We start from the raw sequence: 24,234 nt of genomic DNA, 5'->3' as shown, positions 1-24,234 counted from the left end.
AGTAAAAACCTGCTAAAAGGTAACAATTGCATCTTCAATGCCACTTATGAATTAGCGATGTCAAATAAGTTGAATTTCCTCCAGTTCTTCTGGAGTTCTACATGAATTACCACACAGGGCAGAGATGCTGTCAAATGACTTTGTTCTTGACAGCATTCACAGGGCATTTTTGTAAGAGATTTATACACAAAATTACTCTAAGGAGAGCAGAAAGGAGATCTGAAAACCTTATTCAGACACCAGATGCTCCACTCAGAGAAAATTTATCAAGTGCAGCTTTGCAATTCCTGTGCTGCAGCAAAACCATGAGGAGATGGAAGAGTATTCTTGCTATCAGAGAGGAGAGGAGCCCAGAAGATGCAAGCAGGGTAAGAATTCTGATTAATATTGGCACACTGGAAGAGTGACAGAAAAAACAAGTTCAGGTCTATGTTTAGACACATGCCAGTGAACAGATGCAAATCAGGATGTGACAGACTGGACAACAATCAGCCTTAGCTTCCAAATGAGGGGGACCAAATGCAGTAACAACTGGCAGGAGGTCTTAAAAACAGACCACAATGAGAGATTAATGAAACTGGTGAGCTCAATCTTCAAAAGACTCAGGAGAAACACAAAGCCTCACATGCAGTAGAGAAGCTTCAGAGAGAATAAGCTGATCTATCCATGGTTAGTGAGTATGGAAGCCTTAATACACAGAAGGAAGATTTAAATAATGTAGTGAGACAAAACCTCCAATCATAATTCAGAATGGGAAAAAGTTTCACAACAGAGGTGATACCATCCCAGATTAAAGATACATTTAAATAAGGTTTCCAAACTGCAACCTACAAACCAGAGCCTGCAGGAAGAATCTGTCTGCCTGGATGGTCTCTGGCATCATTTCTCTCTGGATCCTCCAAAGATTTAGGCAGAGAATGTGTACAGATATTTTGAAAAGCTGTTCCTTGCTGCTCAGAGAGTACCACACCACCTCCTTCCTAAATAACCAGCCTACATCTGCCATGTAGCCAAAACTCACAAAATTGACCCATCTCATCATTTGTTGTGCACTTCCAGTTATCCAAAAGGAGTCACTGGACTGCCCCAGTCAGGGGAACATCACCCATCTTTTATCTGTATGGCAAAGGGGAGACCAATTTAATCCAATCCAAAGCACCTTCAGAGAAAACCACCATGTCTAACCCACACAAAGCACTAGGACAGTGAACAAAGTGTTCCAGACCTGTCTTAAAAGCTGATGGATAACGATTGATGGATGTTAATTGGCTGAAGTTAGGAACTCTGATTAAGTCCAGTACAAGGAGAGCACAGATCCCTGGAGTTTGGGTTCCTGGCAAGCACACCTTGCTGTGATCACTCTTTGCTTCCTTCATGTGCATGCTCTGCTAACAGCACAAGAACTCCCAAGAGTTACAGTGATTTTAGGCAACACAATCTGTTCCAAATCTAGGTGCCTTTCAAATATCATGGCACATTATATTTGGCCCATTATTTCCATCTTTAAAGAACATGAAAAAATTACACTGGATTCTGGTTTAAAAATAAACTCCAAAGTTTAAAAAAAGTACATGAGTTAAGAGCCCTGCAAAGTTCTGGTTGCTTATATATGAAGGAAGGAGAGACTTGCAGTTGTAAAACCATTAAAAAGTCTTAGTTACATACTTACTCCTCTCACCCCTCCCACCTTTTTTCTCAGACTGCCTCTGACTTTGGATAGATGAACTGAGGAGTAAACGAACAGCTAGTAGGTTTCTTCATTATTCAATGTGTAGTGACGTTTTTTGCACATTAATCAAAACTTGTTCTGAATACCAAATTCAGAAGTTATTCACAGTTTAAGCACAGTGTCATAAAATATAGCATTTGAGAGCTTCAAACTTGAGCACAGCTTCTTTTTAAGAAATTAGCAAAAGTTGGGAAGTAAAAGAGAAACAGACAAGAAGTTGTTTCCTCCATGGGAGGGCTGAAGCACAACAGATGGGGCACCCAGGCTTCTGATATTGCTCATTTAATCCAAGATGATCTAGGAGCCTTTGTCTTCAGTGGCCATCTAAGATTCTCTCTGCTTTGAAGGACTAAGGTAGATGCTGAATAATTTAATATTTTGACAGATCAGGCCCACAGCCTTAAGTTAGTCAGTAAGAAAACAAGCTGGGACACAGCTAATGAACACCCCTGACAACTCTCAAGCAGCACCAAAGGACAGAAATTCTTTGAAAAATAAGAAGCAGTCAGTGCTTGCAGAAAACACTGAGTCCATGAAATCATCTTACCTCCAAGCAATTCCCTATCCCATTCATTAGAGAATTTCCAACCTCTGCAACAGAGAAAGAAACTAAAAAACAAACCAACAAAACAAAGCAGGCTTCAAACCCCCATCTATTTCTAGCTGCAAACCAGAATCCAGGCTCTGTTGTATGGGAGGAAAAAACAGCATAAAGCCATTCACATGCTCCAACATCCTTTTTGAGATAATTCTGCATCTGGTGTGTGCATACAGGTATTAATTAATGACCAAGAACTAGCTCACTTATACACAAAGATTGTATTGATTTCTTTTCAACAGCCAAACAGAGCTTTGGACCACTGGTATCAAACCTACAACATTTTCTCCAACTTAATTTCAATGTGAGGGGAAAGATGATGGATAGGAAAAGCTGAGTGTGTTGTCATAGCCCTATTGTAACAGCACAGCATCTGAACCTAACTTTTAAATGCTCTTTGTTCTATAATCAGTGTCTCCAGAACATCCACTTTCTACTCTGAGTTCCTTTAGGATTTACCAAAGCAGCCTGCCAGCACACTGCTTAAAACTTACAGCTCAAATTTCCCACCTTCCTGGGTATATTCTACAACTTCTCCATCTACACACTAAAATAAGTTCATTTCATTAAAATTACACATCAAAATATTATTTTCACAAATAAATTTCATTCTGACTCCCTTCTCAAGAAGTGGAGACAGTTTTACAAATTCCTGATATTCCATTTTTACAAATTCCTACTGTTTCCTGTGCCAAAAGACAGAACTAAAACAAGCCATCACAGCATTGAAAGTTACAAGCAGTTTTTTTATTCTCATCAAACATTTGTGCAGCAGAGGCAGAGATTCCTCTTCCCAAACAGAAAGCAAAAAGGCCCCAAGCATCCCCGTCCATGTATTTAAACCATTCCTGTGACAGAGCTCAGGTTTGATCTCACCAAATGCCCTAAGAATTTTTTTAGGTTGCATCAAATTCTCTTTGTGTACACAAATGTTTTTTATGGGGCCAGCTTGAGAACAGGCACACAACTCCCTGGCACTGAGGTCTGAATTAAGCATCAGACTACCAGAAAGGCATTTGTGCTACTAAAGGCTGCTTGCTCAATGATGCTTTATAGATTAGAGACACCCCCTTGGCAAAACAAGCAAGAGAACAGTACTGAGACGGGTTTTGAACCTTTTCCTAGCTCTACTTCAACTCTTCCTTTTGGTTTCTGCTTCATTAAGAAGCTACACATAAGTACATCTACTACAGTATTTTTTTTAAAGAAAAGCTACTTTCAAATCTGCTTCAGATTTCAAGAGATGTTAGACAGTTCTAAGAGCAAGAAAGACAGTATTTGACCTGCTAATTTAAATATCTACCTTAATTTCAGCTTAGATTTTGTGAATTGTCCTTCAAAACCCAGAAAAAAAAATTCAGAAAACTGACTAAAATAAGATGATTACACAGTATAAACATCATGCCTAAGACACAATGCATATGTTAAAAAAGCACAGTATTACAAATCCTCAGCTTTCCAGTTTCTGTATTTCAGAGATCTATACTGCTTGACAGGTTTTGAAGCAAAGATCAAATTAACATCCTCCTCGATTTCAAATATTACTTTTGCCTTGTTTTCCACTACAGAAGACTAACTAGATTATAAAATAATGCCTTACCAGATGTTGTCATTTGTCCATTACTTAATTACTGCTTCCAGAGCCACAGAGGGTAATTTTCCCAAACACGCTCTAAACATTTATTCCAGAATCCATTGAAAGCAAATATGCAGAATTCAGATGCTGAGACTGGTTGGGTTTAGCACTGGAGGGAATGGGGAGGTAGGCAGAGGAGATATGAACACATTCAAACATTAACATTAAATCTAATAATTAAAAATTAACCAGATATTCTGGTTTAAAGATTCAGATGACGCCATCTGCGTCACGCATAAAGGTCCTCACAATTCACAGCCCAACCATCTTTTCCCCCATAGAACAAATTTCTCCCTTTGGAAGCGCTAACACGTTGCTTGGCAATGCCAGCCCACCTCGGGGAGGGTAACCAGCAGCCCTTTTCTGTCTGCCTGGCAGCCTGGCTGTGCTGCACAGGTGTCCCATCCATGCAGACAAAGAGAGTGCACTGACGTCACTGAAGCCCCAGAATAGCAGCTCCAATGCACATCTCATACTCCAGGGCTACAGGAAACCAAACCATCCCCTCCTGCTCAAGTATAAAATGAACGGGCACAGATATGTGCTGGGAATACCAATTTAATATATCCTGTACTAAGTGACATTCTGTTTGTTGCATAGCAACAGGAATCTACTGCAGAAAAACAATATGGAACTTTTTTTTTTTCCCCCCACTTGCCAAGCTACAATTAACCCCAGTCTTCCTGAGAAACAGACTATCCACAGCATAAACATTACCTTTGCCACCAGTTCACCATCTCCAGCATTTATTCTGTTCTATGTTAAAATGATTTTGTGCATTTAAGTTGCTGGAGGGTAGGGTGCTGCCAAGAGAAAATTCCCTGCTGCAGTGCATATGGCCAGCAACATTTTAATTCTTTAATAATGACCAATAAAAAGTTCTTAGAAGCACAAAAGCATGAAATGCTTTTGTCATTTTACAACATTTCTGTCATACTATGTAAAAAAAAAAAATAAAGCACTCAAATTCTGAAAGAAAAGCCTATGGCTTTATTTCCAAATGGTTTTGCTTTGTTTTGTTTGGGGGATTGGTTTTGTCTTACAAAATAATAAAAATGAGCACCTACCCAAACTACTTTGAAGTTAAAATTAGTTTCTCTTTAGATTTCATAACAATGTATGCACACTTAAACCCTGGGCCTCTTCATGGGAAAGTTTTCTATAAGACAGTAAGAATTGCACAAGATTTCCCCATGTTCCCAAAAGAAACAAGAAAATTACAATCACTCAAGAGGCTGGGAAATTGATACATTGATACACCATAAATTATATAAAAATATGCAGCAGCAAAGTGGAGAGAATCCTCTCTCAGGTTTTTGTTCCTTGGGTAGTTCTTTCTTAAACACCCTCTCCATTCCAAGACAAGACCAGGCTAAGCTCACAGAGTTACAACCAAAATACCTGGTAGGTAAGTGGGCTTTGGGGTGAGTCTAGTCCCTACAGCCACCCCAAGCACAGACACACTCAGGGCCCAGGAGGTTAGTTCAACTCAAGATGGAAAAATGTGAAATTTTAAATACATGGATTCAAAATCTGGGCAATGTTGAGACTGGTACTACATAAATCACCAAAGCTGCAAGCATTCCTCACAGTTACATGAACAGCCTTCATATCAAGATTTTCTTTTTATTGTTGGGGCAGGGAACACTACAAGAGGAGAGGTCTCTTGATCCATCTGCCCTAAGAAAAGGAGGCATGGAAATTCAAGGCAAGATATCCTGGGTATTCAGAATTGGCTTAACAGTACACTCCTCTATCCTGTGGTAACTGGGGATTTCGACAGGGAAAATAAAATCCTACTATTAAGTGTTATTAAGCATTAGTCATGTCTAAAGATGCAAGCCTTGCAATGCAATCCACTTCTATCTGCATCCTACAGATTTGCTACACAAAAGTCACACCAGTGACCAAGACTGTCTCTCCACAAAAATAACAAACATGTGCTCTTTAAAAAAGGCATTCCAAGCATCCTTTTCCCCCAATGGCTTCCAGTAGTCAGATGCTTCAAAGGAAAATATATCTTGATGCTTTAGATGGAAATAGTGACATTTGAAAAGTATTCTCACAGGTTTACTTTCTGACATTGCTCTCTGCAATGCCATCTCCACTTCCTTTATGCAGACATCATCTTTGTAGAGTAATACAAAAACAAATTGCAGTTTAAATAGATCCTACAGCTGCTAACCTGTTTTCAAGCACCCAATTCCTTAATCTCTGAAATAAGAATTACACCAAATATTGCTATGAGGTCAGACACAAAACCATGAGCTACCTATAAAAAAATAAACCACGCAGTAACATTTACCTGTATCTGCAACAATCCACACAGAACAAAACCTCCACATGATGTCTCCAAATAATTGAGCAACTTTGTGAGGAACTCAGCCTTTGGGTGTGTGAAGTTGCCCGTGTCCTGTTCCCCACCACTGCAGCAGGTGATCTAATGAAATATATTGCCTCTCCTTACAAAATCTTTGTCATGTTCATAAATTTAGAGCAACACAGCGACAGCAACAGCATCCATAACCTGCAAGGCAACCTTTGTGTTTGTCATATGCCATCCATTTGTGGATTTAGCTATTGTTGGAAGCTATGTTCCTGTGACAATTACAGGAGCACAGACCTGTTCCATCAGTGACTAAGAAAGGTACACAAAATGAAAAGAATACCCTTTAGCTTCAAAGTCACCTTTACAGTATGCCAAAGAAAAAGCCTGAAGCCACCCTATTCCTCCAAACTTTATGAACAGACTACTCAAAGATACTGACAGAATACAAAATCAAATCTCTGAGTGCAGCATCCAGATTTCTTCATCTCACAATTCGATGCAAGGTCAGATGTAAAGTGCAGCAGAAATCATTCTGAGGATAATTCATGTATGATGCAGTTAACACAGCTGATCACCAAACCAAAGGCTACTGGACTCATCAATCACAGTGTGAAAATAAAACAATGATTTCCACCACAATTCTTCAGACTGCAGCATGAGATCTTGAAGATGCAAAATCTATTTGGCTGACTTCTTTTATATGCTTACTGCTTTGGTCTTCTTGCTCAATCCCAAAGTAAAAATTTTCATCCAAAAGCCACTACTGCATTTCCACTCAAAACCCAAGGAAACCATTGAAATAGTACAAAACCTCATTGTCAGTTACTCTCCCAAACACATCACACTGAAGAAGCAGCTGAACAACAACTTTAATGTTAAAGTTCAAGCAATTACTACTCAAGTGCTCTAATCATTCATCTCCTCATCCTCCTACTCATGACTAGACACAGGTTCCCTGCTCGTTTTCCAAAATGGACCTCTCTCCTCAACCTTCCCTTGGTGAGAACAACACTGAGCTGCAAAGCTCAGTCCTCCCTGAGCCCTGGAACAGCAGGCTCTGACCAAGGGGGAAAGCACTGGCTACCAGAGACCAGGGACAGAACTACTGACTCCAGACCAGACTGTTCATATCTGACTGGAAAAAATCCTGTGTTCCAAACATGTTTATTTCATGTACATACATCATACACCTCCTGCACCATCCTCCTAATGTGATTCAACTAAGTAGATCAGTGTATAACAATAAATTGAAATATAATTCTGACCATATTCTGAGATTTCTATCAAAGCAGAAGTATTTTGAACTAGGAAAAAAAGTAGTACCTCTAAACATATTCTTTTTTTAAATAAGTCAGTATTTCTGCTAGAGTAGTACATATCAAAAACCAAACCATACCTCTTAAGTAGCACGTTCAGTGATTAAATTTACATATACAAATGGTAAATTTCAACACTGTTCATTTCCCTAGTGCTGTCATTCACTATTTTGATTCATTATCTCTGCCAAAATTGGGCTCATTTGGATCAGGTTTCACTGTTTGGTCACTCTGGCCACACCATCTATTTCAGACAACAGGTAACTACGTTTATTCTGGAGTTGTGAAGTTCATTTACCATCATCCACAGTAGCCAATTGCAGATTTCTAAAAACAGGCTTTGCAAATGCATTCAAGAACACAATGCAAGTTTTCTAGGAAAGCTTCACTGTGTACAGTTTTAAATACAAATCCAACAATATTTAAAATAAAATCGGTTTAATAAAACTTAGGCTGGGTACTCTTAAAGAAGAGCCAGCACTGTTTAATGGACTAAGGCTTGCCAAATGGATCATACATTTTCCTCAAATACCAACAAGAGTTCAACACAGGAGATATAATAAAAGGTGCACACATCACTATGCACTGTTTATAGAAGACTCTTTTATAGAAGCTTTTAAAGGAAAGCAAAGGGCAATGAGATTTTTATAGAACAGGAAAATATAGGGAGAAAACAAGTTTTCAAAATGAGTAGCAGTGTATAGTGTTCATTGTAATGCATTATTTACATGAAAAACATACACTAGCTAGAAAAGGAAAATTCTTGCTCATCTGGAGCTGGAAGCGTGGAGCCTGAAAAAAGCCACATATTCACCATAAGGTATTGGAAGAACTAGTGATTTTAGGCAGCAAAACTGCCAGGTTCAATGCCCAGATTTACTCAGAGCTTTGCTTAAGTCACATTTGCAAAGCCAACCAGAGAGCTGAAAGGAGCCTAAAACTACCAACCACCTCTTTCCACCAGCGCCAGTAAAAATACCACTAATGCAGCACTATTGAAAGTTTTGTTGGAAATATATGAGTCTTAAATCATCTTTCCATTTAGTACTTCCATTTCCAGTCCATACAACAGGAAAAAAAAAGGCAACTTAATGGAAATCTCCACAAAATATAAAGTTCTAGCAGACATGACCGCTTACAAAGACATATTGGTCTACACAACTGAAACAGAAAAGTGTTCACCAGGAGCCAGATGGGACCACAATGAAACTCTATCTAAACTACATGCCCTTCAAGGCATTTCAGTTTAAAAGTTGCTTTCACTGTATGGTAACCAGCAATAAACTGACAGAAGTCAGTTAAACTGCATTTTAGGAAAATGCTTTAAGGACATACATAGAAATTTATTTCCTCTAAAAAGAAAATTTAAATCTTTCTTTACTTGCTATAAAACTGCAACTAATGCAGAATATAGGCCTCAACTATATCAATGATTACTCTTGCTCTTTTACCATTCTGCTTAATTCTAGGTTTTAAAAGTTCTGTTCTGGACTAGGTACCAAGTTTACTTCAGCAAACCACAACCTTGCCTTACCTTCCATATGGAATTTGCAGTAAGCACAGATTATTTTGTAAACCAGTTCAGGAAACAGAAATTTCAAATTTGTGAAAAGACAATGAAGAACAATTTCAAACAAAACCCTTCCAATTGCATTTGTGCTGCACGCTAGAAGTTTATAGAGTTATTTCTGGCAGCACACCAGTCCAGCAAAGTAGCATTTTTGTATCACCCTCTGGAGTGCAATCAGTTTCCACTTCTTTCTCCCATACTTCACCTGGTGTCAGCACCTTCCTTTACCATAACATAAAAAGAAAAAAAAAAGTCAAAACACACAATACCAACTCACTCACTTTGCAAAGAAGCAGACCAGTTTTGGACTAAACTGAAATTGTTTTTACTATTCTTCTTTTACATAAAACAGCTTTGCCTGGAGAATTTTCAATATGTGAAACCAAGAGCAGAATATTTCTTTTTCCTGAATATTGGTGGTGTTTTCTTTTAACGAGCCTTGCCTAAAGATTACTCAAAGAGACAAGAGAGTTGTACTTCAATCCCTCACATTCACTTGTGCACTGATTCCCCAAACATGTGCGTGTTACAAGCAGCTCAGCTGGAAAGATGGATCCGAGATGGACTGACACATCATCCCACGTCTCTGCTCCCCACCAGGCTGTCACCAGCTTTGGGCAGGAGCCCCAGAGAGATGTCACATCACCTCCCCAGCAGCAGTTCCATAAGCTCCCATACAGAGCCACAACATCAGGAGCAGCACAAACCAACACGTAACACCAGCACAGGCTGGCAAGCACATCCCCGTTCTCTTCTGGAATCTTTTAACATTTCTCATGAAACAGCTACAGTGAAGGAGACTTGTAATACATGATAGCAGGGAAAAGGTTTGGCAATTAGAAGGATAATTTATTAGGGGTATTTGAAGTAAAATTCAACATTTTTCTCTGTAACCAGTATTGCTACGGAGCATTTTCAAATCAGACTCAATTACTTAGACACACGTTTTTATTTCTCATGTTAGAAAATCTGAAAGGTGAAATAAGGTGGTGCAGCTATTTCTAAAAGGGGAAAAAGTTTCTGTATATTATCCAACCAAAAAAAGCTCCATACAAACGATGTTCTTCTCCAGGTTAGTGAGAGCCCAGGGGAAGTTAGGAAAGGCACAGCAGGGACACAACAGTGGCTCCTCATTGCAGGGTTAAATACAGGCAGGTACAAAAGCAGTTTGTACCTCACTCCCACATCAATCCCAAGGGAGAGTCTAACAGCCCAAGAACACAAACTAGCTGTACTGAATTCCCAAGGACTGGCAGGGCAAGGTGGGGTGGGAGAGCGAGGCAGGCACCGACAAATAACACAGCTGACAGCTCAGCAAGGCTGATGTGACTTCAGTCTCTGCTACATTTAACGTGAGCTATGACTAGAAATCAATTTTTTATTAATTGAACACAAAAAGCACCTATCTTCTGCTCTCTCCCACCACTACAGCACTCTTAAAACCTAAACATGCCAGGATGTTTAAAGAGCTGGCACATGGATTTCTCCACCGCTGAGTGGAAGCAGGCATGAACTGTCAAAAGCAATTCTAGATGAAAGGTCAAAGCAAAGAAGGGAATAATATCTGTTTCACAAAAATACATTTGCTCTCTCTAGTAACGAAAGCAAATGACTCTATGCAGTGGTTCAATAACCCATTTCTATAATAGTTCCACATGAGCTGCCCTGGCATGGCAAGGAGCAGCCCTCATTACAAAGTATTTCCAATCACATGCCTGAGGCACAGCCCAGAGACGTCACTTAGGGCAAAGCATCCACTGAAACAGGTGCTGGGAGAAAAATGTTTCTGCTTTTTATGGAAGCGGAGAAAAAAAGCTTTTAGGCTGGAGTGGCCTGAAGCAGGATGCCAACTAACCCGCTCTTGTTTTCTGACCTCCAACAGCAAACACGAAACCCTGAACCAGAGTCAAGAAAAAACTCGTACATGCCCTTCCAGAGAGCATTCCTCAATTATACACACTCCCAGACTGTTTCTAATTTTTAGAGGCTGACAACACAATTGCTAAGATGGTCATAAATAGCTTTGTCTAAAAAAAATTAGATTCTCATTCCTGCAACTCTCCATTCACAGGACAAATTTTTAAAGATTTATACTTTTACTATCAAAATAATTCACTAAACTATCCAGAGGCCTTGGGGGCAAAACAGCTGTCAGATCCCATATCAGGTGGGCAGAAACAGCCTGTCCAAAAATTACTTGCAACTGTCACAAATAAAGTGCAAGCTAAAGACCACACTTTCTATCAGACAGATGACTCAGTCCATCTGTTAGTATACTTAAGAACAAGGAAAGTAACCTGAATTTTTGTATCCACCTGAAAAAAAAAAACCCTGCCCACACCACCAATTTTTCTCTTGAGATACAAGCAATTTTAGGAACTGTATTGCTTGCAGTTATGCATATCCAGTCTAATTTAACTGCCTGCTTGCACTTCCAACATTTTGTCAAATATTTCTCAACTAAATTAAGCCTCCTATTTCAAATACACCATTCGGGCAAGTATTAAAACTAAAGGCACAATTCCAAAGAGTTACCTTACGTATCCAAGAATAACTTAATGTCACCATCAAATTGATGGCCTTGCTGCTGTGCTGTTTCACCACCTTAAATAACTGCAGTTATTGCAGCAGACTGAAGTGTACTATTGTCTCTAATAATGCTCTCGGTGTACCCACTTTCCTGGAAACCCCAGGAAATGTGTGTGGGTTCCTCAAGCATTCCTAGTCCTAATGGAGGTTTGTGTTTTGTTACTTGTGCTGTGGGCTTGCACTCAGTAAACACTGAGTATGGGATTAGTTTTCTTAACACAACACTTAAAATACGATGAAGGTTTATCAATCCAGGCACAAAAAATGCTGACTTTTACGTAACAACATGAAGTGCATTCTGTAGCAATATATTTGAGCAGAAAAGCTGCTGATTTAAAGTAAATGGAAATTTCAGTGTGGCTTAGAGACCACAAATTTAGCCACCTTTTTAGCTTCAAAACACAAGTGAGAATATGACATGACTTTTCAGAAAAGGCAAAATCTATAGTGACTTAGCTGTTTGCCCTATCTAAACATGGAATGAAATTCACTTATATAGTATATAGATGGGCATAGTAGCCCATCATAAACACATAGTATTATACTGGGCTCTGGAAATACTCAAATTTAAAATTTCTAAAAAATGCTGTTTCTTTCCCAGTTCTTGGGAACTTGGGCAATGAAACCCGACTAAGCAGTCTGCTTTCTGACCAGCACACTAATGAAAAACAATTCTTTCCCACACAAAGAAATGGATGTAGTAATCCCAAGAGAAGGCTGTACAGTTTGATTTTTAAGAAGTCAGTATCTTGTAAAGCTCATTTGTTTTTATTGGAGTTAACACTCAAAATGAGCCTGATATGCAAAAAAAAAAAGGTAATTCAGTTAACCTTCAGTGCAGAATCCCAGCTCTAGCAGCAGAGTTGTGTTTACCAGCTTCTGTAACACAGACTTCAACATATGCTACAATAAAAGTCTGTTCACACACGTTCTTCTTGTACAAACAGGATGGAAATCATGCTTTTACTAGAACAGGGGCACCAAACTCTGCTGTTACCTGCACCTCCACCACCTTCCAGTCAGCTGGTGAACGGAAACTCCCCTGAAAACGCCCATTCCTGGATACCTATTATGTTGTAAGTGCTCTCAGGAAAGTGGATTAGGGGCAGCACTTCTGTCAGCCGAGCAGAGCACAAAGAGAGCAACAGGTGTCCGTGGGAATCAGCTGTTTACCTAGGGCAGGAGACACAGATACACACAGCCCTATTCAGGCACCAAGTAACCTCATACTCAGGCTAGACCATTTCACTGGGATATTTAATATTCAGGGTTTCTCTGCAACCTAAAACCCCAACAGATGTTATTCAAATAGCATATCATTTCAATTTGAATACAAAGCAGACTTCTGCAAGAATTAATTCTTGTGGAGTGTCGGTGTTTGTGTCTTACAGGGCTGCTGATTATTTGAACATTCAAAGATGCTCTTCACAACGATGTTTAGTATTATCTGACAGAAGGGAAATCAGTTTCCTCTTTGGTAACTGACCAGCTAAACACCCAGACAAGACACAAGATCTTAACACAAAATCATCAGAATTAGTTCAGGCTCGTGATGGCTGAAGAAAAGAGAAAACATAGGAAAGAAAGTGAAGGTGCTTCCCCCTCACCCTGCTCCAGTTAATCTATTTATTTTCTTTATTCTTTGGAGTACCAACTGCACACTTACCTGCCCAAGAGCAATGACAGAAGGCAGTTTACTCATCCCACGAGACCATCAATATTGTGCCAAAAGTATATTTTTAGTATGAACTGCTAAGATTTAACAGCATCTGCAAACACAGGAGCTGTATATGAATGCTGGCTGCTCGTCCCATCTGCCCTGTCACTCCTCACCCATCAGACCTCGCCTTGACCAGCAAATGCACATTAAAAGTCATTGCCTGAACATATACAGCATGAAGATATTGTTTGAACATGTTTCAGAAATATACCATCAACCATAGTCTAAACAAGCCCAAAGAGAGAGCAGTGCAGTGAAAGCTTGCCATTGCACTGGAGTCGGACCAATTAAACAAAACTGAGTGAGTTTAATAGTGCCTCTATTGAGAGAAAATGCTTCTTAAACCACATCATTTTTTTAGCCTGTGTAGTTTAATTGGTACAGCTTGTTTCTTTTTTTCCAGAGGGCTGGAACCAAGCGTTCTGGAAGTCAGTTTCCTTTGAAACACCCCAGGACCACTCATCAGAGCAGCCCTCCAAATCACCACTTCATCTCCCTCTGCTCTGCAGGCAGGGCAGAAAGCTCCAAGGCCAGTAATATATTCATTTACCTACATTTACTCACTGCTGCAAGTCAGCTATTCAAACACCTAAATAAGCAACCTAAGGGTAGGTTCAACCTAGACACTTTCCTGTTGTGCTGGTTGAGAGGAATACTTGTGCTCCCTCCAAGCTGGCACAAGTCCTAGCACACATACAGCTACACAAGCTCTCCTCACTCAGCATCACCCTCACAATTAAAGAGCCTTTTGCCAGCACGAATCCCAAACTTCCACCCGAGGTGTTTGTGCCAAGCCTTGCTCGATTAGCAGCGTTCATTGTGCTGAAGGCTGTCAAGATAATTAAAAAGAACACCTCTGCTTAAAGGATCTGGACACAAACTTGTGGGTTTTTCCAAGTTCGTTTGCAGGATATCTGACTTCTACATGAGCAACACGAATAACTGAAAATAAATTATCACAAGACAAAACAAAGCTTAAAATAACGCGGGACATAAATACCTACAGTTAACAAAGAAAACTAGAGGGAAATACAGGAACACAATTCTAAACAAAACAGCAGGGAGATTGTTCCCATGCTTCCCGCTGCAACGCTACCCTTTCCACTGAAGGTGCACTGAAAGAGGGAATCCTCGCAGTACAAAAAATTGTATTAGGATTTTCCTGTAATTGACAAGGAATTCCAATGGCTCGTCAGTTTTACGCAGCAGAGGAATTTGCCCACTTTGATCACGCAAACCTTGCCGGACCCCTACTCCAAAGGACCTCACAGTCGTGTCTTTAAGACAAAGAACGCTCATATCCAACTGCAAGGCAGACAATAACTTCCAGGCGAAAGAAAAAAAAAAAAAAAAAGAAAAGGGAAGGCATGAGTAACTCGTTTCCCCAGCTGTCTGAGAGAGGGGCAGGCCTACAGGGAGCACGGCGGCGTCCCCGGACAGCCGTACCGGCGCTGGCCCGGCCACCGAGCCGCATTTCTCACCGGGTCCTGCACCAATCCACAGAGGAGATTACGGAAACAGAACAGGCGCTAAAAGCGAGCTGGGGGGAGGATGGCGGGGGGGAAGGGGGGAGGCAGAAAATCGCCTTCGAATGAATGAAGCCGGCGGGGAGCGGAGTTCCCGGCGGGAAGGCGGCAGGCAGGCACCCACCTCCCCGCCTGCCGCCCCCAGCCGCGGCCACCTCTGTGTTTACATCGCGCACCTCCGAACGCGGCACTTCCCCGGCTGCCGAGAGGGGGATCCCCCTCCCCGCTTCCCCCCGGCGCCTCTTTATTGATTACCGAGGGAAAAGCCCAGCTGCTGCTGCAATGCAACACGCGCCGGCTACGGCGGAGGGAAAGGGGGAGAAGAAAAAAAAAAAACACCGGCAGAGAAAGAAAGGAGCCGGGCGCCCGGAGCTCACGCCGTGCCCGGCCCGGGGGAGGCGCCGCAGCGGGGCCGCCCCCCACCCCGGACCCGGGCCCCGCCGCCGCCCCCCGACCGCAACTTCGCCGCCGCCGCGGGGGGACGGGGACGGCGGGCCGCCCTTCCCCCGCCGCCACTAACAATGGGCCCTTCCCCCACCGCGGGGCTCCCCTCGGCCCGGCCCCCTCCCCCGCCGCCGGCCGATCCCCCCGGCTCCCAGTGCCCTTCCCGTTCCGGCCGTGCGCCGGCCGAGCCGGGGGGCGCGGAGCATCGCCCCCCACCCCGCGAAGCCGCCCGCTCCGGAGCCGGCCGCTCACCTCATGGTGCTGCCCGCGGTCGGAGAGCCGCTCCCGCTGCCTCGCTCCCTGCTGCGCCGCCTCCCCCGCCCCGCTCCGCCGCTCGCCGCGTCCCCGCAGAGCGAGACCCCCGGAGAGCGAGACCCCCGCCCGGCAGCGCCGCCCGCCCGCTCCGCCGCTCCCTCCGCCGCCGGGCCGGGCCAGACCACCGCGGGGAGCCGGGGGTGGGAGGGGACGGGAGAGGTGGGGGAAAGGGGCGGGGAGGAGCGAACCACCGCGCGGGAAGGGCGGGGGGAAAGGAGGAGGAGGAGACCGAGAGCGGGCGGGCGGGGGCGGCTGGAGACACCGGCGGGGCCGCGGGAGCGGCGGCGGCCGGGGGTGCGGGAGCGGCGGCGGGCGGGAGGAAAGAGAGAGGGAGGGAGGAAGGGGCGGGCGGCGGAGGAGGCCGCGCCCACCGCCGCGCTGTGCCCGGGCGGCTCGCTGGGGCTCGGCGGCCCCGGCGCGGGGTGGCGGGGGTGGAGGGACGGGCCGGCCGCAGGTGAGGCGGCGGCAGGAGCGGCGGCTCCTCGGGACAACCGCCCGCCCGCGGCAGCGTCTTCCCCGGCGGCCTCGGGAGTGTGCCCGGAGCGGAGGGGCGGGATGGGCTCCCGGAGAGCCGCGTCCCGGCGTGTGAACAGCTCCGCCCGCTCGCTGAGCCTGCCCCGCTCGGCCCCGCGCTGCCCGCATCGGACTCGGGCCGGCCCGGCCCGCAGTCCCTGCCCGGTGCCAGAGGGAGCACGGAGCCCCCGAGCCCGAGTTCGGCAGGCACCGCGGGCAGCGGCCCCTCGGTGCCCCGGGAGCCGGTGGCCCAAGCCTTTCTCAGGAATTCTGCAGGAATGTTATTTCTGCACGTTTCGGTAGTCCCGAAAAGCGCCTGCCCTAAATGCGGGTTTACGTTCTGCTGTCGGTACCCAGCGCACTGTACAAGTAACTTTAACCCAGCTCCTTGCTGTCAGCTAGCGAGTGAATGCCCGTTGTCTTTCGTCTCGGTTAAAAGAAGTGATGAGCAAAGCGTCTTTGCGATTCCCAATGCCGTTAAGCCATCTTGGTGCTTTCACACCTCCAATTTAATTTTTCCTTAATGAATACCAGGGCTTTCTACGGTCTAGCAGTAAAAATATACACAAGAAACAAACATCTTCTTTATAAGTGTCTAGACTTCTAGTTATAAAAAATGAAGAATTTAAAAAATATATGTGTATTTCTGATGTAGGTTCCACACATGTAAGGGGATTTTACCATGAATCTCAGCTATTTGGCACCACCTCTTCCTTGATCAGTGAGGCATAATCCCTCTCTGTCAATTAATGGTGTCAGTAGCACAGTAAGAGATGAACTAATCAATGAGGAAGAAAATGGCCAATTGTTAGAAAACACTAACTTGGGAACAAGGACAGGCTCTGAAACTGAAGCTAATGAATAGTTTAGTAAGAAAACATGTTTTTACTGGCAAAGGGATGATGTCAATGAAAATGTTGCAGTAGAGGTGAATCACAAAATGCAGATGAGTAATCAGAAGAAAAGTGACATTGTGATCTTAAAAATTGTGTACCTTTGTCAACAATGTAAAGACAGTCTGGAAAAGGGACACAATTGAATCTGATAAATAAAATTACCTTAATTGCTTTCAACAAATGCTGAGGACTCTGATGACTGGCAGTGGACCTCAGTTCTTAAGGCATAATGAATTTTCTAAGATCTGGGCTTCCTACCACCAGAACATCCTCCAAATAAAAGGTTTGGAAAGAAAGCCATTCTGGCAGTGAAAAGTCTCTTGAAGGCAGCCAAGCAGAAATGTTAAAATCTGTATCTATATAGATACATCTAAGATCTATGTCTAATGGGCTTCAGCAGGTACATGAGAAGAAGGGATGGCAGAGACAGAAGAAGGAGGATTTTGTTTAAAGACACCAGTTGTTCTACAACAGAAAAAAAATCAGCATCATAATGTGTCTGTCCTGATGCAACTGTCTGGTCTTATTAGTCAAACCTAAAAGAATTTTGACTGTGACAGGTATATGAAAACCACTGAAAGTATGCCTGGGCTCCGGGTCTGCCTGAGAAAGAATGAAAATAGCCAGAAGCTTTTACTCCTGCAAAATAACTATTATCGCTACTTGTGTTATATTACTAGGTGTTCTTAGCCAAATCAGATATGGTCATAGCTGGATTTCTCAAGACCTACTCAGTGGTACAATAGAATTTGTAAAAATGCCAGAAGAATCATTTTGCATGCTGGCATCGCAGATGTCACCAAGTGCAAAGTCATTTTGGACGCTAGCTTAGTCAAAAATCCCATTGAATTAATCTGTAACAAAATACTAAATCTGCAGTAACTCATATTAGCAGCTACATGAGAAGGAGAGGAGCCAAAATTATATAGGGCAGAAATCAAATTATAAACGTTGAATGCCTCTTTCTTTCCAGGTCAATTTAGTGAGGTTATTGTCAAGAAATGAGAGTAGTCTGGCAGGAGAAGGAGTTAGTGTCATGTACATGTTTATGGTACTGAATTATGCATTGGGAAATCTGCCTGCTCTCAAGCAGACTGTGTGCTCCCAAGCCGTAATTGCTCGCTGTGTCCCATATCCAAGTCCCTTGGTGTGACCCTGCTGTCACCTCTCTCGCTGACAGGATCCTCCAGCAGCACAGCATGGGTGCCAATGCCCTCTGCATCCCATCCCACTGCTCTCCCTTCTTCTGGCAGTGACCAAACCACTGTGGCACAAAGCCCTCTTAGCTGCTGGTGTCACGCTAAGAACTCGAGCTCCGTGACAACCCACGTAATGGTTCTTCCACTCAGTGCCCAAGGATTGTGTTCATGCCCTTCTTCCTCTGGACCCAAGCAGCTCAGGGTACCCCAAAACCACTCTGCATTCTTCCCTCCTGCGTTTTCTACTGTGCAGCTGCAGGAATTCAGGGGCTCTGAAAAGCTAAGCCAGCTCAGGTTGAGCAGTTGGTGTGCCTGCTCTCCAAACAACCTGACTAATGAAGGCTTTCTGATGGCTACAGAAATGGCTCACCCAGGCATAAAGCAGAAGAAGATGTGCTTCTGTTTCATATCAGCCAAATGCAAGAGGCTTAGCAGATCCAAACCCAGCAGATCCCATCACATCTCATCAGTATGGATCACCCTTGACACAGGGTCGGGAGGAGGATGCGTGATGTTCTAATGTTCTGGACACATTCAGGGAATCCAAAAGCTTCAAAAAGCAGAGTAATCCTTTCTCTCACAGTGAGATTTCCCCTGTCCTCTCTGAAACAATCTCCCACTTTCCAGTCTTTGTTTCTCCAGAAAGGAAAAAGTAGCTGAGATCTTCATATGTCTTACAAAAGGCAGTGTACTAGGACAGCAGCTCATATGCAAAATCACTTTGGCCTTCTTCAATGACTGTAAATAACATCATGCAGGATACAGTCAGAGAAGTTTCTGGAACAGGGAAAAGTGGGTTTTTTTCTGGTGGTTTTGGCTTTTTGAGGGTTATTATTCTTTTCTCTTAATACATCCAGAGTTTGGTTTTTGAATACATAAAAAAAGATACTTTATTTCACTTGTTTAGATTATTTCTATAGAACTAGTATAGAAAAAAAACACAATTTGCTATATAATAGAAGTGAGACAGTGGCAACAACAAAGCATGAGCTTTCTCTCCAGAGATAGTGAAGGGCTTTCCAAAAAATGGTGAACTAAAAGAAAATAGCTCTGACAGTGTGCTTCTGGTAGCATTGAAGATTATCAAAACAAAAGTGAATTAAGTAACTGAATATATTTTTCTCATCAGTGATTATGTTAATCTAATTTATAAATACATCTTTTGCTCTGGACCAGACACAGAGCTGATGCCTGAATTCTGTGAGGTCATGGTTAGTTGAACAAAATGAGGATCCAGCTATTATATAGATAGTTAAAGTATACTGGCCAGTATAATTCTTCCTGTCCTCTTCTCTCTTTCCCTCAACCCCAAGTCATTTTCAATTTCAGGTTGCCATGAGTCAGCCGACTGCTGAACTGTTGCATAGCAGACCATTAAAGGAAATGCTCTCAACTAAAAACTCCTTAGTTTTATTTTATTTATGAAATTACACAGTTTTTCCTAACTGCCTTCTGGGGAAGGGGGAGTAAACTATCTCTAAAATTCTCTAGGAATGCTAAAATAAACAATTATTGGCATGACTCAGCAGATAACAACAACAATAGCCAAGAAGGTCTTTTCTTAAAGGAACAATATTTTTATTCTGTTGTAAAAAAGGCAAAAACAACATGACCAGCAAAGGAAGCAAATCTTTTGCTATCAAACACAGTCCTTTGACTCCCAAAGGTGAAACTTGGTCTTCCTACCAGCATACCCTGCTCCTTGTTGTGCAAGTAAACAACTCCTGGATCTTCCATCAGGCACCTCCAAAGAGGGATGAAACCAACAGCTGAAGCTTTCTGCTGTGCTTCTTTCCACCAAGGTTCCTAAAAGTGCCCCCCACACTATCAAATAGCATCAGCACATCAAACCACCAGCCTCTGGAGATGTGAGTGGGGAGTGTGGCATGTGTCTTTCAGGCTGTTCCCAGTAGACTCAAATACTTAAGTGAAAATTCCTTGTATAAAAAGGGATTGTTTTCCCCCCCTAGGTTTACCATGAAAAGAATCTGTATTGTTCTGCAGGCTATTCAGGGAGGGTTGAAGTCTCTTTTTGTGTAAGTACTGTCTATCAAGTGTAAATCGATGTGTTGTGTACTTAGTGTAAAAATGCTTTTCTGACACTCAGATAAATTATGATTGTTGTTTTGACCCTAGTCTTTCATTCGCCTCCACTCAGCTGCTGACTTTTGTGGTTTCTGAGATGAAATGTTGATTTAGGACTAGTGGAATTGACCAATCTCATCTCTTCCTTTCCATCTAATTTTATACTCTTATTCCCTAATAGTCTTATTTGCCACCACTCTGCATTCTTCTTGTGCATTACCAATAAAATGTATTCATTATGTCCTTCTCTCTCCCTTGCTAATGTCTTAGAACAAATTGTACCCTGCTGCTTTATCTTTTGCTGGAGCAAAGTCAAGGCACAAAGCTGGCCCAGGATTTGGTTAAGATTGTTTTGAGCCATCTTTTCCTACAACCCTAGATGAGTTATTCTCTGAAGTCCTCAATCACAGCCAAGGATTTGGACCATTATTAATTAGTTATAATTAATAATTGTTAAGTGCCTACAGTGCTCTTGTAGCACAAAAAAGGGCAGATTTCTTGCCTAGAAAAGCTATGTATGGGATGTCTGCACTGCAATCTCCTATGTCCAAGCCAGCTTTAAAATACTCAGGTATATAAGTAATATATAAGATAATACTTACCTTACTTACCCTACCTTAAAGTGCACTGAGCTCTGCAAGCAGCTTCTACAACCCCAGTGAGCTTTGACTTCACCAGAGCACATTCACTGCCCTGCACCCCTTCATCCTGTCTGAGATCAGGCAGGCAGATGCCAAAGGAAAAGCTGTGGCCTTTCAGCTGTACTGAATTTCACCAACTTACCATTTCCTTGCACTACCCTGGGGTTATTTCACTCAGACTCCTTTGCAAATACATTGCTCTGCATTTTGTCCATCTTTCTCACTTCTCCTCCCTTCTATTTTAGATGAATGACAGCACACTTGCTATTGCTGGTAAGTCTTCATTCACTACAAAGTTGGAATAACTTACCATGGAAGTACAGTCCCAGTTATAGATGAATGACAACACTTTTACTATAGCTGGTTAGTTTCCATTGACTGCAAAGTCAGAATAACTTGCAGTAAAAATAATGTCCTGATTATAGATGAATTACAACACTTTTGCTATTGTGAGGGAGCACCTGTGGATTGCAAAGCTGTTAGTAACCTACAATACAAATGTTGTTCCAAGAAAGGTTGCAGCTTAGTCAGATGATAACCTTTTTAGTCCTTTTCCAGCACTGCAGATTCTGCTTTCTGGCAATAGCTATAGCCAGTTCCATAATTTGGATTTCAAATTTAGTAAGTGATAAATCATGCATGAGACCCAAAATATACAAAGCAGCAGTTGCAAAAATATTCTTCCTCAGTATTTTAGAAAGAACATCACAAATTTTTTTTGCCAAAAGAATTAATGTTTCTATAAAAAGACATGTGAAGAAATGAGCTCTTAAGAGATTACAACATTAACACATGCCATTATTATTACTATAACTAGCTGGAAACTGTTTCAGAATGTAGATATACTCTATAAAATCAATGAGAAGGAATTCCTTGCAACTGGCCCTAAGTCACGCTCACAGGACTAGGGATCTTAACCATAATCACTCTCTGCTGAGTATTTATTTATTCTGCACTTCCTCTGTTAGTTCAGCTCCCATGTGTCACAAATACAACCACATAAACAGTGATGGATTTGCTCCAGCTCCTTCCACCCTCAGACAGCACAGAACCACCTCGTAGCCTATTTCCTGTGTCACAGGTTTATTTCTAAACAACTCATCCTGAGTGTTTGACACTGCCTGGAGTGCTGCAGTCAGGAATTCAGCTACTACGGTCAACTGAGTGCTTTCCAAGAATACACTCATTAAACAGTGCTGCTGGAGACTCTACATCCAAATCCTTGCTGAATGCTGGCCTTTCTTACTGTTAATAAGAAAGGATTCCTCTTCTGGAGAGTGTAAATAAGTAGAGGTAGGAAAAGACCAATAAAAATTCCCCACCAGGATTTTTTCAGAGTATTCAAAAAACAACTTTCTGCTATCTGGAATACATTTTACTGCCAGAAGTTCTTCTTTGTAAAACTTCCCTTGTTTCTCTTAGGCTTACTGTGTCTAGATAAATTCTATCTTCCCTGATTTTTTTCTCTTCTAAATAGCTGTAAATTTTATCACAGATTTCTTCAGACATCAACTATCCCAAAAATATCAACTGCTTTTTGTCACCAAACCAAATTTTTCATTGTTCCCATAGCTCACTTTCTCAGAAGCTTCCACTGACACTTTGTGGTTTTGTTCTAAGCTCCCTCCCATGTCTCTAGTCCTGAGGACGAGGACACAAAATTATTCTTTATTCAAGGTACAAACAACTGCTCTTTGCTTCTGAACATGGAAAGAGAAATCATATTTCAAGAGACTGTTTCCACTAGAGTTGTTGTCAGTCTTAAAGATTCTGTGGATTTCTAATAAAGCACAGGTAGCACCAACTGGAGACAGAATGATTTGTAACCCTAAGAGATGCTCAGACAATAATTTTATTTAATTGTCACGACTGATTGAACATTTCTAAACTTCCAATTGTGAATAGAGGCTGCTTTGTGCAAGGAAATGACTCTTCTAACAATGATCCATTCATTCTGCTGTGACTACACCAGTGGGTGAAGGGGAAATGCCAGCTTTGCAATGTTTTAAATTATTATTATTATTAAAACAACTGTACTGGGATATTGGCACATCTACAAAGAAATAAAACCCTCCCACTGCTTACCTGTTCATGGTTTAGAATCATCCTAAACTGCTAGCAGCCACAACCATTGGCATCTGATAGGGTTGGTATATTCATAAAGTCATCAATAAAATCCTCCAAGAGCTCCTGGACAAAATCAAACAGAAAAAGGAAGTCTACAGAGGATGGAACAGGTAGCCTGAGAGGAATATAGACAGAATTGTAGCCAGGAATCAGATTATGAAAACCAAAACCCTAAAGGAAATAAACCTGGCCAGGAACACCAAAGAGGACAAAAAAGGCTTCTACAGGTACATTGATGATAAAAGAAAAACCAAGGAAAATGTGGGCCAACTTCAGAAGGAAGTGGAAGAGCTGGTTACCCAGGTGGGACATGGAGAAGGGTGAGATTTCAATGATGGTTTTGCCTCCATTTCCAGCGGCAGGGGCTCCAGCCACAGCAGCCAAGTCACAGAAGGCAAAGGCAGTGACTGGGGGAATGAAGAACCCCCCAGTGTAAGGGAAGAACAGGTACCAGAGCATCTGAGGAGTGTGAAGGTGTGAAATCCATGGAACCTGAGGAGGTGCATGAGGTGCATGGGTCCTGAGGGCACCAGTGGATAAAGAGGTGCCACTATCCATCCTATTTGAGAAATTGTGGCAATCTGGTGAAGCTGGCAGTTGGTGGATAAGGAATTGGCTGGATGGTCACTCTCCCAGAGCTGTGCTCAGCAGCTCCATGTCCAGGTGGAAACCAGCAATGAGTGGTGCTCCTCTGGGGTCACTGTGGGGGCTGCTGCTGTCCAACACCTCCATCAGGGATAGGGACTGTGGAGGGAGTGCACCCTCAGTGTGTTTGCCAGGGACATAAGCTGAGTGGTGCTGGAGGGAAGGGACAGCACAGGGACCTTGACAGGATTGGGCCTACCTGAACCTTGTGAAGCTCAACAAGACCAAGTGTAAGGTCCTGCACCTGGATCTTGGCATTCATCCCTGGAAGTGTTCAAGGCCAGTTTAGGTGGGCCTTTGAGCAACTTGCTGCAGTGGAAGTGTCCCTGCCTAAGGCAGGGGGTTGGAACTAGATG

At 42.7% G+C, this 24,234-nt stretch overlaps 2 protein-coding genes across 12 annotated transcripts in view; one reads left to right on the top strand and one right to left on the bottom strand.

Moving 5' to 3' along the window:
• ENAH (ENAH actin regulator) overlaps nucleotides 1-15,844 on the bottom strand; it is a 90,720-nt gene extending 74,876 nt beyond the window's left edge. For 10 of the 11 annotated variants that reach the window (XM_074536820.1, XM_005488486.4, XM_074536825.1 and 7 more), the window contains exon 1: nucleotides 15,710-15,844. In XM_074536820.1, the coding sequence (XP_074392921.1) occupies nucleotides 15,710-15,714 (5 nt within the window). In that variant the 5' untranslated portion in view covers nucleotides 15,715-15,844. Of the gene's footprint in view, nucleotides 1-4,298; nucleotides 4,493-15,709 lie in introns of those variants that run through there. The other variant, XM_074536822.1, reaches the window with a different exon arrangement.
• LOC141728474 (uncharacterized) overlaps nucleotides 1-16,911 on the top strand; it is a 44,879-nt gene extending 27,968 nt beyond the window's left edge. The window contains exon 2 of the mRNA XM_074536829.1: nucleotides 15,710-16,911. Within this exon, the coding sequence (XP_074392930.1) occupies nucleotides 15,710-16,588 (879 nt within the window). The 3' untranslated portion in view covers nucleotides 16,589-16,911. The remainder of the gene's footprint in view (nucleotides 1-15,709) is intronic.
• The last annotated feature ends 7,323 nt before the right edge of the window (nucleotides 16,912-24,234 follow it).

This window comes from Zonotrichia albicollis, chromosome 3, assembly GCF_047830755.1.
Source record: "Zonotrichia albicollis isolate bZonAlb1 chromosome 3, bZonAlb1.hap1, whole genome shotgun sequence".
NCBI classification, from domain to species: domain Eukaryota; kingdom Metazoa; phylum Chordata; class Aves; order Passeriformes; family Passerellidae; genus Zonotrichia; species Zonotrichia albicollis.
This window is presented reverse-complemented; position numbering and strand designations above follow the sequence as displayed.